At 37.2% G+C, this 15,581-nt stretch overlaps 6 protein-coding genes across 6 annotated transcripts; 3 read left to right on the top strand and 3 right to left on the bottom strand.

Annotated features, from left to right (window-relative positions):
* Positions 1-896: 896 nt before the first annotated feature.
* On the top strand, positions 897-2,381 carry HAS1 (ATP-dependent RNA helicase HAS1; the record flags this gene model as incomplete). The annotated part of the gene is made up of 1 exon (XM_449931.1): positions 897-2,381. The coding sequence occupies one exon, from the start codon at positions 897-899 to the stop codon at positions 2,379-2,381; it is 1,485 nt and encodes a 494-aa protein (XP_449931.1).
* Positions 2,382-2,527: 146 nt separating this feature from the next.
* ABZ2 (aminodeoxychorismate lyase ABZ2) lies at positions 2,528-3,655 on the bottom strand (the record flags this gene model as incomplete). Its single annotated transcript, XM_449930.1, has 1 exon — positions 2,528-3,655. The coding sequence occupies one exon, from the start codon at positions 3,653-3,655 to the stop codon at positions 2,528-2,530; it is 1,128 nt and encodes a 375-aa protein (XP_449930.1).
* A 217-nt stretch (positions 3,656-3,872) lies between these two features.
* On the bottom strand, positions 3,873-6,635 carry HSH155 (U2 snRNP complex subunit HSH155; the record flags this gene model as incomplete). Its single annotated transcript, XM_449929.1, has 1 exon — positions 3,873-6,635. One exon carries the CDS (start codon positions 6,633-6,635, stop codon positions 3,873-3,875), a length of 2,763 nt encoding a protein of 920 aa, XP_449929.1.
* A 432-nt stretch (positions 6,636-7,067) lies between these two features.
* On the top strand, positions 7,068-9,008 carry GPI16 (GPI-anchor transamidase subunit GPI16; the record flags this gene model as incomplete). Its single annotated transcript, XM_449928.1, has 1 exon — positions 7,068-9,008. One exon carries the CDS (start codon positions 7,068-7,070, stop codon positions 9,006-9,008), a length of 1,941 nt encoding a protein of 646 aa, XP_449928.1.
* Positions 9,009-9,203: 195 nt separating this feature from the next.
* IKI1 (Elongator subunit IKI1) lies at positions 9,204-10,127 on the bottom strand (the record flags this gene model as incomplete). Its single annotated transcript, XM_449927.1, has 1 exon — positions 9,204-10,127. One exon carries the CDS (start codon positions 10,125-10,127, stop codon positions 9,204-9,206), a length of 924 nt encoding a protein of 307 aa, XP_449927.1.
* A 606-nt stretch (positions 10,128-10,733) lies between these two features.
* KOG1 (ubiquitin-binding TORC1 subunit KOG1) lies at positions 10,734-15,365 on the top strand (the record flags this gene model as incomplete). Its single annotated transcript, XM_449926.2, has 1 exon — positions 10,734-15,365. One exon carries the CDS (start codon positions 10,734-10,736, stop codon positions 15,363-15,365), a length of 4,632 nt encoding a protein of 1,543 aa, XP_449926.2.
* Positions 15,366-15,581: the final 216 nt, after the last annotated feature.

Below are 15,581 nucleotides of genomic sequence, written 5' to 3'. Positions count from 1 at the left end.
GGGGGACCTCCTACAGGGATAGACAAAAATATATTCCTACACAGACATTGCCGTAGCAAATCTAACAGACGGAAAAACTACTTGGTTAATTTTTCCTTCCCACGCAATTACCTTTTCTTTTGCGCAGTCCACTCTGGTCATCCCTCATCTGCAGAGTTATTTTCCGTGGACCCCAGAGAACACCTTTGAGAACAGAGAGACAATGGAGCCATTTGCACTGTTCTGGCACTAGCGGTAGATAGAACTAGAGGAGGGTAGATAGAAGAAGGCAGGGGTAGAAAGCGAGAAGCAAGGAGCAAGGAGCAAGGAGCAAGGAGAAAGAGAGTCATTAACTCTGGGGATGATACATTGTGTGTGAGGCAATAAATTTCATTTGATAACCTAAAGCAATACATAATTTAGGTTCCTCGTGTTCTTGGAATGAACGACAGACGAGGTCGCCGAGCGTATACAAAGGTCGATATGCCTTGAGGTGCTGAAGTGATAACCACTGACAAAAGCAAATCTCCAATGTTCCGTGTGTCTAAATAACCTTAACAACACTATACTGAGACCAATGACCTCTATCCCTATGTAGTTCTATCAGCGCTGCTAAATTGGCCTTGCTAATCAAATCATGTGATTTTCGTTGATGGTTATAGCCCACCCTTGCGATTATAAGAAAATTGGGAATTAGACTTCCGGGTAATGTTTGAAAAAAAAATTTTTATCACTTTTTGCAAGTAAGAAAATTTGCGATGAGCTGAGCTCATCGCATCTCATTCACACTAAGCGGTGTGTGTACCAAGAGTAAAAAGTATCAAATGTTACAACAATATTGATAAGAAAACCATTGAATGTCAACATAAAACTTGGTTACTGTTGCTTAACATAGAAATATCTCCAAATAGATAACCATGGCTCAAACTAAGAGGTCTAGGGACGAGTCCGAGAAGGAAGAAGTGGTTGTTAAGGCCGATGTTGAGAGTTCCGATGTTGATCATAGTTTCAAGTCCTTGAACTTATCTCAGCCTACCATGCGTGCTATTGAAAAGATGGGGTTCAGCAAGATGACGCCGGTTCAGGCCAGAACTATTCCACCATTGATGGCTGGTAGAGATGTTTTGGGTGCTGCCAAGACTGGTTCTGGTAAGACACTAGCGTTCTTGCTTCCAACTATCGAGCTTTTGCACTCTTTGAAATTCAAGCCAAGAAATGGTACTGGTGTTATCATTATCACCCCAACTAGAGAACTAGCTTTGCAAATCTTTGGTGTTGTTAGAGAACTAATGGAATTCCATTCCCAAACTTTTGGTATTGTAATTGGTGGTGCTAACAGAAGACAAGAAGCGGAAAAGTTGATGAAAGGTGTGAACTTGTTGGTCGCAACTCCGGGTAGATTATTGGATCATTTACAAAACACCAAAGGTTTTATTTTCAAAAACTTGAAAGCTTTGGTTATTGATGAAGCTGATAGAATTCTAGAAATTGGTTTCGAGGATGAAATGAGACAAATTATCAAGATTTTGCCAAACGAGGATAGACAGAGTATGTTATTCTCTGCTACACAAACCACCAAGGTTGAAGATTTGAGTAGAATATCTCTGAGACCAGGTCCATTGTTTATCAACGTGGTTTCGGAGCACGATTCCTCTACCGCCGACGGTCTTGAGCAAGGTTACGTTGTATGTGAAAGTGACAAGAGATTCCTACTGTTGTTCTCATTTTTGAAAAGGAACCAAAAGAAGAAGATCATTGTCTTTCTATCATCTTGTAACTCAGTCAAATACTATGCTGAATTGCTAAATTATATTGATTTGCCTGTCCTTGAACTTCACGGTAAGCAAAAACAACAAAAGAGAACAAACACATTCTTTGAATTCTGTAACGCAGAGAGAGGTATACTAATTTGTACAGATGTGGCTGCTAGAGGGTTGGATATTCCAGCCGTTGACTGGATTATTCAATTTGATCCTCCTGATGATCCAAGAGATTACATTCACAGAGTTGGTAGAACCGCTAGAGGTACAAATGGTAAAGGTAAATCACTTATGTTTTTGATTCCAAATGAATTGGGCTTCCTAAGATACTTGAAGGCTGCTAAGGTTCCTTTAAATGAATATGAATTTCCAACGAACAAGATTGCCAACGTTCAATCTCAACTGGAGAAACTTATAAAATCAAACTATTATTTGCATCAAACTGCTAAGGATGGTTATAGATCTTATCTACAGGCATACGCATCCCACTCTCTAAAAACCGTATACCAAATTGATAAACTAGACCTTGCAAAGGTAGCCAAATCATATGGTTTCCCAGTTCCTCCAAAAGTTAATATAACAATTGGTGCAAGCGGTAAAACGCCGACAGTAGTCAAGAAGAGAAAAACTCATAAGCATTGAAACCATTGAATGGTCATATTATTTCATTGATGACATATTTTGTAAAAATTTATAGTGATTGTTTTATGTACAATATTAATTTTAAACAATAACTTTGCGCAAGTACAATTTACTATTCTCGTATCTGTAGTATATACAGATTAGTGTTAAACTTTTGGCATGAACCTTATTCGCCCTTTGATAACTCCCATGACATCGTTGAAAATCAGAATGGGTTGGTTTTCATACAAAAAGTTTTTTTCTATTGTTTCTGCTTTAATTAATTTCTTCCTCATCAAATAGTATCTCATAGTTCCACATAAACATCCACTTGATAATGGCGGTGTCACTAATTCCCCATCTTTATTTAATATGGCGATATTTGTAATTGAACCCTCCATTATTTCTTCTTTATCATTCCATATTAAAACCTCAGTTTTACCACTTATATCTAGCCAAGTCCTAGCATGCTCCATTCTCCTTCTTGCGGATGCATAATGATCTCTACTTGTAGTTTTCAGCGATGTTAAAATACTACAGGGTGTAGGCTCTGAATCGACGATAACGTCCCATAAATCATCTGAACCCGCTGCTGTATTAAATGTTAATATTTCACCAAATAGTAGTTTCTCTGCAGTGGGCCCATTATCACTTACACCAAGATGATGTGCTTGAAATTCCAGAGAATTATCGCCTTTAAGTAAAACCCTCATTTTGTATGTTCTAGTGTCATCCAGAAGTCGCTTCAACTTATCAATGGGATCGTTAGGTATCTGCTCATTACTATAAATATCCAGATAAATTGCATTGACCAGATTATTAATAAACTCCCTCAGTGTAAGACGAAAATTGCGCCTAAATATACTCGCTGCCAACTTTAACCTTACAAACTGTTCCCCTAGCAATAGAAACCGAAAATAGTACAAGTAATATAATGAGTTGTCATCATCATTAATTTCAATAGTCTTGCCACTAGTTACAAGTTCTTCAATCGCCTTTTTAATGTCGTCATGATAGGTTGTCGTGGTTACTTGTTGAGTGTCCTCAAGCCAGGAATACACCTGAGTTTGGAATTTATTCTCGTCGAGATATTTAAATGTTGATAGCTTGGTAATTGGAAAAGCCCATTCATATTCCCCTTTACGCGTCATCCTTATCAAGCTGGGATCATATTTCATAGTTGATAGTAACTCCACATTGGAATAGTTGCTATTCTGAGAGACGTCTGCCAACCATGGTATTTTATCTATTAATTTTGCTCTATGTCCATCATCAATTAGCAAATTGGAATCCATGACTCATAATATGATTAGGTGCTGTATTACTCCATCAGATATGATGCACTGCATGACGATTATCTTAAAATAAATCTAATATATTGATTTTTAGAAGATCACTTTGAATCACATGCCGAGCTGATTGATTATCTTGAGTTAATATTCAACCTTTGCAACGGAAGCAACGATATTTAAATCTATTATTACAGAAGTTATTTATCATTAGGAAGGGTACTTAGAGTACTAAATCTAGATCAGGGAGGTCCAATTTGCTTCGTATGGAGGATGGATATGCAGGTACTATAGAGTCAGCTTGTTGGGCGTATATTCTGCTAAACAACTTCCAATATGCATCTCTGACCTTTTTTGCTGGGTGGAATAAGCCAGCCCATATATAATTTAGAAAGATGGAAGGTCCAATTGCGTAAACTAGTGCTTCCAAACCCTCTAATATTCTTTCTATTACATGCGGAGAGGTTTCAAATATATTTGGTATTAGTAAATTTAGTAGATGAATAAATGCGTCATCAAAACCAGTTCCACTGCAATGGAGAGCTAGATGTCTTACTATTGTAGCTGCCGTTTGTCTGTGAATAAGATCACGATCCATTAGTGCATCTTCCAGAAGAGGAAGTAGAAAATAGATATAATCCTTTGCCAATTCACCAATATCTTCAAACATGAAGGTCATGGCCTTTAGGATACCATTTTGGACATTGGTTTCAGGAGTTCTATACTCATTGAGAAGTGCTGGAATCACAGTATATGGTCCACACACTTTTGCTACAATGGCTATAGCAACTGAAGTAGATACACGAAGTTGACGCTCCTGTGCTTTTAGATTATCCAGTAATGCCACGATTATGTCTTTAGGACCAATGGCCTTTGCAATGTAACCAAATGTTGCTGTAGTTTCTCGTCTAATACTTTTGCTTGTACTTTTAAGAAGATCCAGTAATTTGAAACATATTCTCATCCATTCTTTTGGTGGAGCATATGATGGTCCTTTTAGTGCAATAATTCCGACCAGACGAATAGTATTCATTTGAACTTTTCTGTTGGCGTTACTAAAAATAGGTGTCAATGAGGGTAATATTTGATTAATAGGAGGTTGTATAGTATCGATATTGAGTATGTGGACTATGCGTTCCAATGCTGCTAAAATCGCACCCAACACTTCTGGATAAACCTCCCCTAACGATTCATAGAGAATGATCGAAAGCTTGTTGAGAATTACTACTTCATCACAATTTGAGATTACGGGTATCAAGGCTGCACATAAATCAGCTGCATTTTGCCTAATTTGAGGGGATTTATGACGTAAAAGGTTCAAAATTGTAGAAATTATTGGAGCCAGATAAGGCTTCATTCGAATATCCAAGGCAACAGCTAAAGTTGCCAGGCATTGGCATATTATAGGATCATTACTGTTTTGCTCTTGGAATGCTATTAATAGAGAGTCGACAAGCAAAGATTCTAATCTATCATTTATATCCAAGGCACCTTGAATTGATACTATCTTGTTTACAGAATGGATAGCCATAATTCTCAGCGGTTCGGATTCATCTCGGAGAGGACCCAATAGATGCTCCAAACAATAAGCACCTCCAACCTTCTCTGCAATTACAGAAGTGGTGAACGTTACTAGTTTATTCTGCTGTATATCCAAAGCAGTTCTACGAATCCAAAATTTCTTAAAGAATTCCTCCGATATATCTTCCCTAATCATTTTTGATGTTACACTTTCACACTTGCAGCATTTTTGAAGCACCAGCAATACAGTTTTTTTCATATTTTCATCAGGGCTGTTGAATTCCCTTTTAAGTATACGCATAAGCTCTTTAGAATAAAAACCAGCATATTCCAAGCTCATGAGAGGAATGATTGATGCCATAGCCCGTAAATGACTGCTTAGTAATTTCCCTCGTGATGTCTTTACTGTCTTCCAGGTCGTTTCCAACACAATCTCAAAAGCTTTCATACCATGTGGAAAACAGTATTGTGCTAATAATGATATTGTATTTGCACAGAGAATTTTAGTTCCTGGCTGTTCATCATTCAATAACAATGACAAACATTTTAGAATGGGAGACAAATAAGCGAGAACACCAGAGCCTATCAATAAAACTGATTGATGAATTATTCTTACTCCTGTGTGTCGTATACGCCACGTTTTTTTGGTATTCGCCAAAGCATTAAAAAATGGAAGCATTACTTCTAATCCAACAGTTTTGGTAACAACCGCTAGTATATTAGCAGCACAATTACGAATGAAATCATCTTCAGCTGCAATGTCATCTTTTAGTGATTTTATAATGGTACCATAGCCTACAACAGTTGTTAAGTTTATAATGATATCCATTCCGGTGGTTTTGACCATTGATTCATTTTCTAGCAGAAGTGGGCCAATAGCGTTTAACAATTGCGATACATGTTTAGATACGTCATCAGAAAGTGTTAAAATTGCTCGATCCATTAATTTTATCATCAAATGTCTTTCCTGATCATTAAGTGAACTATCAAGTAAAATTGGCAACAGATTTTCAAATACTATTGAAGCACCAAAATCCTTGTACTTATCTTTCAAAGTTCGCATAGCTTGTTTCCTAATTCCAGGTATGCAGTTCTTTACCTTTAACACTAGTCGCATTAGCTGTCGTTTTAATCTTTCATCCTTAGTTACATCGGTATCTGGTTGGTTGTCAAGAAGACATGAGAAGTGCTTGGCATCTGAGTCACTAAAGAAAAGAAGATTGTCAACGCCATTCACTTTGGTGAGCAATATATCTTTCTCCTTATTATCCAGTGTTTGTCCACTCATAGTGGGCATTTCATAACCAACATCAATCTTTGCCCTCTTCCTATTCTCCTTATTTTTACTATCATTTGTTAATGTTCTAGTTTTTATCTTCTTTTGAAGCACATCAAGTTCTTGATCATCATTAATTAGCTCATTCTGTAACTCATCCTTAAGTTTCTGCGGTATACTATAGCTCATATCCTTATGTACATATATGGAATAATATTTGCAAATAAAATTTAATGACCTTTGTTCAGAACTTCGTTCCTTGAATAGCCTTTCAAAGATGTGGCTGTTTAAAGTATTCCTGATGTAATAAAGCTAGAACAAGATGGTTACCTCTTCGAAAGTAAAATCGTTTTACAGTCGACTACAGTTGACTATCCAGTATAATAGTTCAAAGCTTTTTAATTTTCAGCTCATCGATCGGGCCTTGTTTAGCTTTGCCAAAAAATCCAAAAATTATAGAACTCGAAATCTCGAAATTGCGAATGAGACCTATTTAATAGTAATATTTGATCGTGAGTATATTGAGATTCAAGAGAGGGAAATCGCTGCCAATAACTTATCCTTTGTCCATTGATTTGATAACACCAACACTTTTTGAGCAGCGGTTTTCGTAAAGGTACCATGAAAGTCTCGAATGCTTTATTAGCATTACCACTACTCCTGACGCAATGTTTGGTAAATGCTGAGGAACTATCTGCTGACCGAATCAACGGTACAGAAATTGAAAGTTCTAAGATACAATCATACAATAAAAGTGAAGCACGCAAGGACCACGATGCTGCAGCGGCATATAATGAGAAGTATATTCATCCTGTAAAGGCCAATGGGGGTGTTGTGTCGTATCCTTACAAAGAAGAATTGGATCTACAACCTTTACCAAGAAACCATTTGAGGTCATCTTTTCATTTCGATATTGAATCAGAGGCTTTCGATCCCACAAAATCGGCAAATGATTTTGAGGAATATAGCCATTATACAGTTTTCCCAAAGAGCATTGATCCTCTCTTAAAACGTACAGGTACTAGGCAAATGCATTTAAGATTTACTAGAGGACTTTGGGACTCTGAGACATGGGGAAAGCTACCGTATGATGGGTTTAAATCAGGCGGTTCAGGTGTTGAACTTTGGGCAGTTATTGAAGCAGAGAACAGAGAAGCAGCTTACAACCAGTGGAAATCGTTAGCAAACTCATTAAGCGGTATGTTTTGTGCGTCTATAAATTTCATTGATAAATCAAGAACAGTTTTTCCTGTTTCACCTTCCCAGTTTTCTGTTAAATCAGAGCATGATCATAAAGCTATACCAATTTTTAACACCACTAATGAATTATATTTATTGCATGCATCACTTGCTAATGAACCGATATGTACTGAAAATTTGACACCTTTAATCAAATTATTGCCTACAAAAGGAAAGTCGGGAATTTCCTCACTATTAGATGGTCACAAAGTTTTTGATTCTATTTGGCATAGCATGTCCATAGATATCGATACTACCTGTGATGAAGTTAATGGTATATGTAAATTTGAAATGGAGGCCATTGTTGACATGGTGATGAATACTCCGCAATCGTTGAGAAGAGGAACAAATCCAATTCCAAGGCCTCTGTCTGCATCGGAATTGAGATGTGACTTAAGTAAACCCCATGATGACTTTATGTGTTTCCCATTACCAGAAAAAACAGATTACTCTTTCGATATTTCACAGATTTTTGGTAAAAAAATAATTGGAACAAATCAATTGTCTCATTATCCATCTAAACTTTGTGCCATCATAACTGGCAGTTGGAAGTCATTTGTGAGTGTTGGTGAAGATTTGTACGCGACAGAGAATAATTGTTTTGAACTACATGAACAAGTTGATCACGATTTGTATTTCGAAACCAAAAATAGCACGGATGTGATTGATAATGGTGATTCCCCTATATTTGTTAGTAGGTCCCTCACAGGTTATGGCCAGGACCATGGTGGTTTGCGTACTGTATTCAAGAATCCATACAATCATGACGTGAAGTTAGTCTATTTTGAATCTTTACCATGGTATATGAGGGTGTATCTGTCTTCCTTAAAATTAGAAAGCAGTAATTCGCTTCATCTTTCAGATGTTATCAAGTCAACGCATTATGAGCCAGCAAAAGATAGACTGAGACCAACACACGTGGAATTTGAGATTACTGTTCCAGCTAACACAACATTTGCATTATCTTACCAATTTGACAAGGCAATTTTACAATTCGAAGAGTACCCACCAGACGCCAATCATGGTTTTGAGGTGGAGGCTGCAGTTATAACAGTAACTGAACCTATTCATTACCAACTAAGAACCAGTACACTATTATTATACCTATCCACGCCAGACTTTAGTATGCCTTACAATGTGATTATTATCACGTCTACTGTTATTGGACTGATTTTTGGTATGCTATATAACATGATGGTAAAGCGGATGGTAACACTGGAAGAAGCTGATAGAATAATGGAAAAAAGATCTATAAAATACAGACTAAAGCAATTTAAAATGGCACTATTAAAAAAAATTAATGGTAATAGAAAGAAGGAGTAGGATAATTGGTTGTAATATGATCATGGGTATAGAGTATATTAGATAACAATCTTTTTGGTGACCGTAACTATTTGAAACTCGATACCAAATTGTTACTTTTAACATTTTATAACCTTCCTTTTATATAGTTAGTTTTAAAAGATATTATGCATTATGAATAGATGAGAGTAATTAAAATGGTACACGGAAAGTTACCTAAAATGGATCCTCATAAGGATCTTCCTCGTCGTAGTCGTCATCCTTCTCATACTCATAGACAATGGCACCACCAGCTGTTAATGATTGAGCTTCCAAGAATGGTAATTCAACTTGATCCTTTGCTGCCTTTTGTTTGGCGGATGTTGATAAGTTGAAAGTTGTTAAACCTTGCAACATTTCTGGTGTTTCCAGAGCATTTTCGTCCACATCTTTCTTATCCATGATTTGATAGTATTGATGTGTATTATAATCCACTTTGAAGTCATAAGTAAGCTCCCGACCAGACTTTCTCTTATATGTCAATGATACTTTGAAAGTCGTATTGTTAAGCCCGCGTGGAATTTGTAACTTCGATAGTTGTTGATTTAGTTCGTCGTCGTCGCTTATAGTGCTAGCAGGAGTGACATCAAGACTAGTAGTAGCCATAAAATGAAGCAACTCTATTGCTGATGGGTAATTGTCAAGGCCATGCTCATAAGGTGAGTCATGCATATCTCTGTGTAAGGTAGCCAATATGGTAGCATGTGGAGTAGCTATAGATCCAATGAACTTTGTTAATTGAGCTCTAGGCACATGGTTCAAAGAATCTATGACTATCACATTTCTGCAACTTGTGTTCACTGGTGTTTGTGGAGTCGGTAAGAATGAGCTTATAGCCTCAGGAAGCTTGGTAAACCCAACTTTGCTAGCGTCGATGAATATATCTGTGTATCTTGGCTTATTCACTGTTTCGAATGCGACAAACACTATGACACCGCTATTCTTGCTCTTTTGGTATTCTTGCACATTGTGTATGACCTCTTGCACCAAGAAATATGAGCTCTGAGCTAGAGTATCGCTGACCAAAAGCAGCGGTGCTGGTTCTGTTAACGATAATATCCGCTTTAACAGTACACTGGGGTTATGTGTAGAACTAGCCATATCCGTAGCAGTACACGTTACTTTGATTATTCAAACAGCACACCCTTTAAAACTTTATATTTGTCAAGGGATAAAATACTGGTCGATGTTAGGTATAACTCAAAGCCTATAAGAAATCTTATCAAGTCATACAATAAACAAGCTGCAGATATATACAGATCGAATAGAGATTGTGATTATTAATCACTATCTCTAGAATAGCTCTGCGATGAGCTTGACCTGAGAAGCTCATCGCATCGAATTTTTTTTTTCAGAAAGTTCGATTACTGAAGTCCTAAAGCGGTGCTAGGGTTGCATCTTCATAGTCAATGTAAACCCTAGCCGGGTAATAGTTTTTTAACTAGGGATTCCCAATAGTCGAGAGTCTTTCTGACAAAAACAGTGCAAAAAAGTGATGGGGTGGGCAGCTTATTAGAATTATAGATCCAATTCGGCGGTTAAAACCAAGTAATTTTAGCAGTATTTGTAATTGCAAAAGAGGATATAAGCTATTTGTTAATGCAAGGATTACTAGGTTGTTATATTTTGGAGCTGTAAAGATATTTCTTTGTTTTTTTTCGAGCTGTTTTGAAAAGTACGTATAGTCTCTGATCAGAAAGAGAGGATATGCCAGACTACTATGGGCCAGAGCCATTGAGGCCCTTGAATGTTACGATGAGGCATGGATTTGAAGAGCAGTATCTGAGTGAGCAATTGTTAGAATCCATGGCTGATGATTTTTTGTTTTACTTTGATGACAAGCGTCATAGGACATCTGGAAACCCAACACCGGAAGAAGTAAAGAGTGAAGATGCCGAGCATTATTATCAGCCAATTCAGGACTGGAAGATTATTAAAGATAGACAAAAGACTGTCAGTGCAGCATTGCTCTTGTGTCTGAATTTAGGGGTTGATCCACCAGATGTTATTAAGACACATCCGTCGGCAAGGGTGGAAGCATGGGTAGATCCACTTAGTTTTCAGGACTCTAAAAAGGCTATAGAACAAATAGGTAAGAACCTTCAAGCACAATATGAGACATTATCTTTAAGAACCAGGTATAAACAAAGCCTAGATCCATGTGTGGAGGACGTTAAGCGGTTTTGTAATTCACTGAGAAGACAATCCAAGGATGACAGAATTCTGTTTCATTATAATGGTCATGGTGTCCCACAGCCTACACCATCTGGAGAGATCTGGGTATTTAATAGAGGATACACACAATACATCCCGGTATCCTTATATGATCTGCAAACTTGGCTGGGTGCACCTTGTGTTTTTGTTTATGATTGTAGCAGTGCCGGTAATATAGTCGCTAATTTTCAAAAATTCGTGGAGAAGAGAATACGAGATGAAGAAGCTGGTAATCCAGATAATGCAGCACCTTCTCCTTCGTCAGCTTACAAGCAATGTTTCCAGTTAGCATCGTGTCGTGCTGATGAATTACTATTGATGAGTCCTGAATTACCAGCAGATTTGTTTACATGCTGTCTTACTTGTCCAATTGAAATAAGTGTAAAGGTATTCTTAATGCAATCTGAATTAAAAGATACAAAGTATAGAATTTTTTTTGAGACTCCAACTTATGGATCAGGAGCAAAACAAACCTCAAAGAAAAGTTCTTTCAGGTCAAATATCCCTGCAGTTAATATTCCAGGTATCTTGTCAGATAGGAGAACTCCACTTGGTGAATTGAATTGGATTTTTACCGCAATTACAGATACAATAGCATGGACATCACTACCGAGACCTCTATTCAAGAAATTGTTCCGCCATGATTTAATGATAGCCGCATTGTTCCGTAACTTTTTGCTGGCAAAAAGAATAATGCCTTGGTATAATTGTCATCCAATTTCTGATCCGGAACTACCAGACTCAGTGGCTACGCATCCAATGTGGGATGTATGGGACTTAGCAATGGATGAAGTTTTGGGGAAGCTAGTTGAAGATTTAAAACATAACGAATCCAGTCAGAATTTAGAATCTCAGTTAATTTTGCAGCAACAGGAGTCCCTTGCTAATCAAACTCAAAAAAATCCACAATCTAACTCTAACGATCACAGACCAGAGAGTATCAGAACGGAGTCACGATTTACAACAGGAAATTTAAGTACTATGTCATTAGCAAATCATCCTGCATTGAATACAATTACAAGGAAAACACAAGCAGCAGCTCTTAATTTGACTAGGCCAGCAAACCAGCAGCAATACACAGGCTTTTTTGAACAAAATTTAACTGCTTTTGAACTATGGTTAAAATATTCCTCGAACGTTAGAAACCCCCCAGAACAGTTACCAATTGTGCTACAAGTATTGTTGTCGCAAGTGCATAGAATTAGGGCATTAGTACTCTTATCACGTTTTTTAGATTTGGGGCCTTGGGCTGTGTATTTATCATTATCGATAGGTATATTTCCATATGTGCTAAAACTGCTTCAAAGTCCTGCGCAAGAGTTGAAACCAATTTTAGTTTTTATTTGGGCTAGAATAATGTCAATTGATTATAAAAATACACAAGCAGACCTGATCAAGGAGAAGGGGTACATGTATTTCGTGTCAATTCTTGCACCAGATTGGAGAGTTTCACCTTCAATAACTGCAGGCCCTTCTTTCAGTAACGGGGGTATATCCATGAGTACTATGCCTGTCATGAATGGTTCTAGAACTCAATTATATGATCAACAAAATACAAGAAGTCAGGTTTACCAATCACAGCTTCATACATCCTCAACAACAGATGAGCAAAAAGCAATGGCTGCTTTTGTTTTGGCATCCTTTATTCAGGATTTTAAATCTGGACAGATGCATTGCTTCAGTGTAGAGCTATTGAACAAATTATCCTACTATATTTTGAACTCTGATGTTCCTTTGTTGAGACAATGGTCAATTCTACTAATTGGGTTATTGTATAATGAGAATCCGTTGCATAAAAGCATATGTATGACCACAGGTGTAATGGACACACTTGTGAAAGCCATAAAGGACCCAGTTCCAGAAGTAAGAACAGCGACAGTCTTGGCACTGAAATATTTTATTTCCGGCTTTGATGATGCAGAAATTATTATCGGTCTGCAACAGGGTCTAGAACAACAATATCAGCAACTTCATACACAACTACAATATATTCATAATAACATTCATTCCCAGCAATCACAGACTCCTCAGCAGCATCAGCAACTTGAACAACAACAATCTAAACTCGAACAACAGATGCATCATTGTCAGATACGTCAGTCTCAGCTTGAGAATGTTGACCTGAAAAAGATCAAGCAGCAAGAGATTGTTAATTTGATAGCTTGTTTGCCTTTGAGGAATGATGGATCTCCACTAGTTAGGAAAGAACTGGCAATTATGTTTTCTCAGATTGTATATCGTTATTGCAATTTTTTTATTGTTGTTGTATTTCAAGAATTATTGGATGAAATAGCACAGAGTAAGGGTGCGACGTTTGACAGTGAGGAATTTAGAGGGAAAAATTCATTTACTAAAGGATCTGTGTTCAGTATAATATGGAAGGGTTTGTTGATTTTGTCTGCTGATCCATTCACAGAAATCAGCAAAATAGCAGAAAAGGTAATAGATTATATATTGCTGGAATTAAGCGTTCATAAGGATCTTGGAGAAGCATTTTCAAAAATCGAAGCATATCTTTCGGCAAGAAGTTCCAGTCTAAATCAGAGTGGAAAGCTGAATTTTGGTAACTCTCAAATCCAAATAGTTAAAAAGCCGATAGGACCAATGAATGGTAAAGCCACAATACCAAATGAAACTATAAAAAGTACCAAAGTGTCAGGCATCTCAAAAGAGACTAATGGTGGGCTTTTTAGTTTATTGACTAATTTCCGTCAAAGAAAAGATGAAACTGGTGAAGAAGATGAAAACAAAGGCAATATATTATCGGGCATGTCTTACATAAATACACCAAAAGTTAGTCTGCCTACTGCTAGAGCACCACGTTCACATGTTGGTAATTCCACTAAGTTTCCAGTGGAAAGCACGTTTCTTGAATATTCTAGAGAGTACTTCCAAGAGCCGCAAATGCGAAAGCCTGAAGCAGAGGAAGCTGGAAGTGAAGCATATATTGCAAAGCTTTGGCGTCAAAAAAGAAACGAAGGTATTATTGAGGAGACTCAAAAACAGAAGAAGCTTTCGTTGTATGGAGATTGGAGTAATAGAATTCGTAGTTACGATACAAAATCTCAGGTCAAACTCCTGAAATTTGCTCAGTTTGAGAATTACTTGGTATCTTCAGATGACAGAGATGCAATTACAGTGTATGACTGGGATGAAAATAAGACACTCGCTAGATTTTCTAATGGAAATCCATTTGGGACCAAGGTAACAGATATAAAACTCATGAATGAGGACGATATCCCTCTATTAATGGTAGGTTCATCTGATGGTTTAATAAAAATATACAAAAACCTTCATTCAGTTAACGATTTGCAATTAGTAACTGCCTGGAGGGGATTATCAGACATGTTATTGACTCCCCGTTCCAACGGTCTTCTATCAGAGTGGCAACAAAGTAGAGGGTCCCTTTTAGTTACTGGTGATGTTAAAATAATTAGAGTTTGGGATGCACTGTCGGAGAGCTTGGAGGTCGATATACCTGCGAAAACATCTTCTTTGTTTACGTCCTTAACATCTGATCAAGTTGCTGGGAATATATTTGTAGCTGGTTTTTCTGATGGTACAATTAGAGTCTACGATAGAAGAACAGATCCAAGGTTGGCAATGGTGAGGAGATGGAGAGGTGGTGGTGGTAAACCGGGAGCATGGATTAATAATGTTCATATGCAAAGGGGTGGCTATAGAGAATTGGTTAGTGGTTCTACTAATGGTGTAGTTGAGTTATGGGATATCCGTCATGACCAACCAGTGGCTACATATGTTGATGAAAATAAGAAGGATGGAAAGCGTGATTCCACTACAATGGTTAGTGTACAGGTACATGAGCATGCACCTATTTTTGCTACTGGTACAAAAAGCATCAAGTTATGGACAACTTCTGGTGATATCCTTTCGTCTTTCAGAAATTCCAAACCAATTGGAGGTATTGGTGCTGCAAGTACATTTGCTGCAACAGGTATTCGTAATACTCTGTCCAATACGTCGTCCACTTCTGCATTTTTGTCTCAGTTAGCGTTCCATCCTCATCGTATGATGTTGGCGGCCGCAAACTCACATGATTCTTTTGTTAATATATATTCATGTGAAGAGAAAAGAGATAATATTTACCTACCATTCTTTAAGTGAATGTACACATACACAAAATACTTTATATTTATTTATTAATCACCATTATCTACAGCATTATTTTATGCATATTGTTTTTTATAAAGATTTAATACTTTTCAAGTCTTTGTTCCTGTTTTTGTGGTAGCATCGAAATTTTGAAGAATTAACGACAATTACAATAGGTACCTTAATGTTTCCAATGCATACTAAAATATTACCAGAAAACTATTTTTC

This window comes from Nakaseomyces glabratus, chromosome M (genome assembly GCF_010111755.1).
Source record: "Nakaseomyces glabratus chromosome M, complete sequence".
In the NCBI taxonomy this organism is placed as follows: Eukaryota; Fungi; Ascomycota; class Saccharomycetes; order Saccharomycetales; family Saccharomycetaceae; genus Nakaseomyces; species Nakaseomyces glabratus.
The sequence above is the reverse complement of the archived record's forward strand: the minus strand, read 5'-3'. Positions and strand labels throughout refer to the sequence as shown.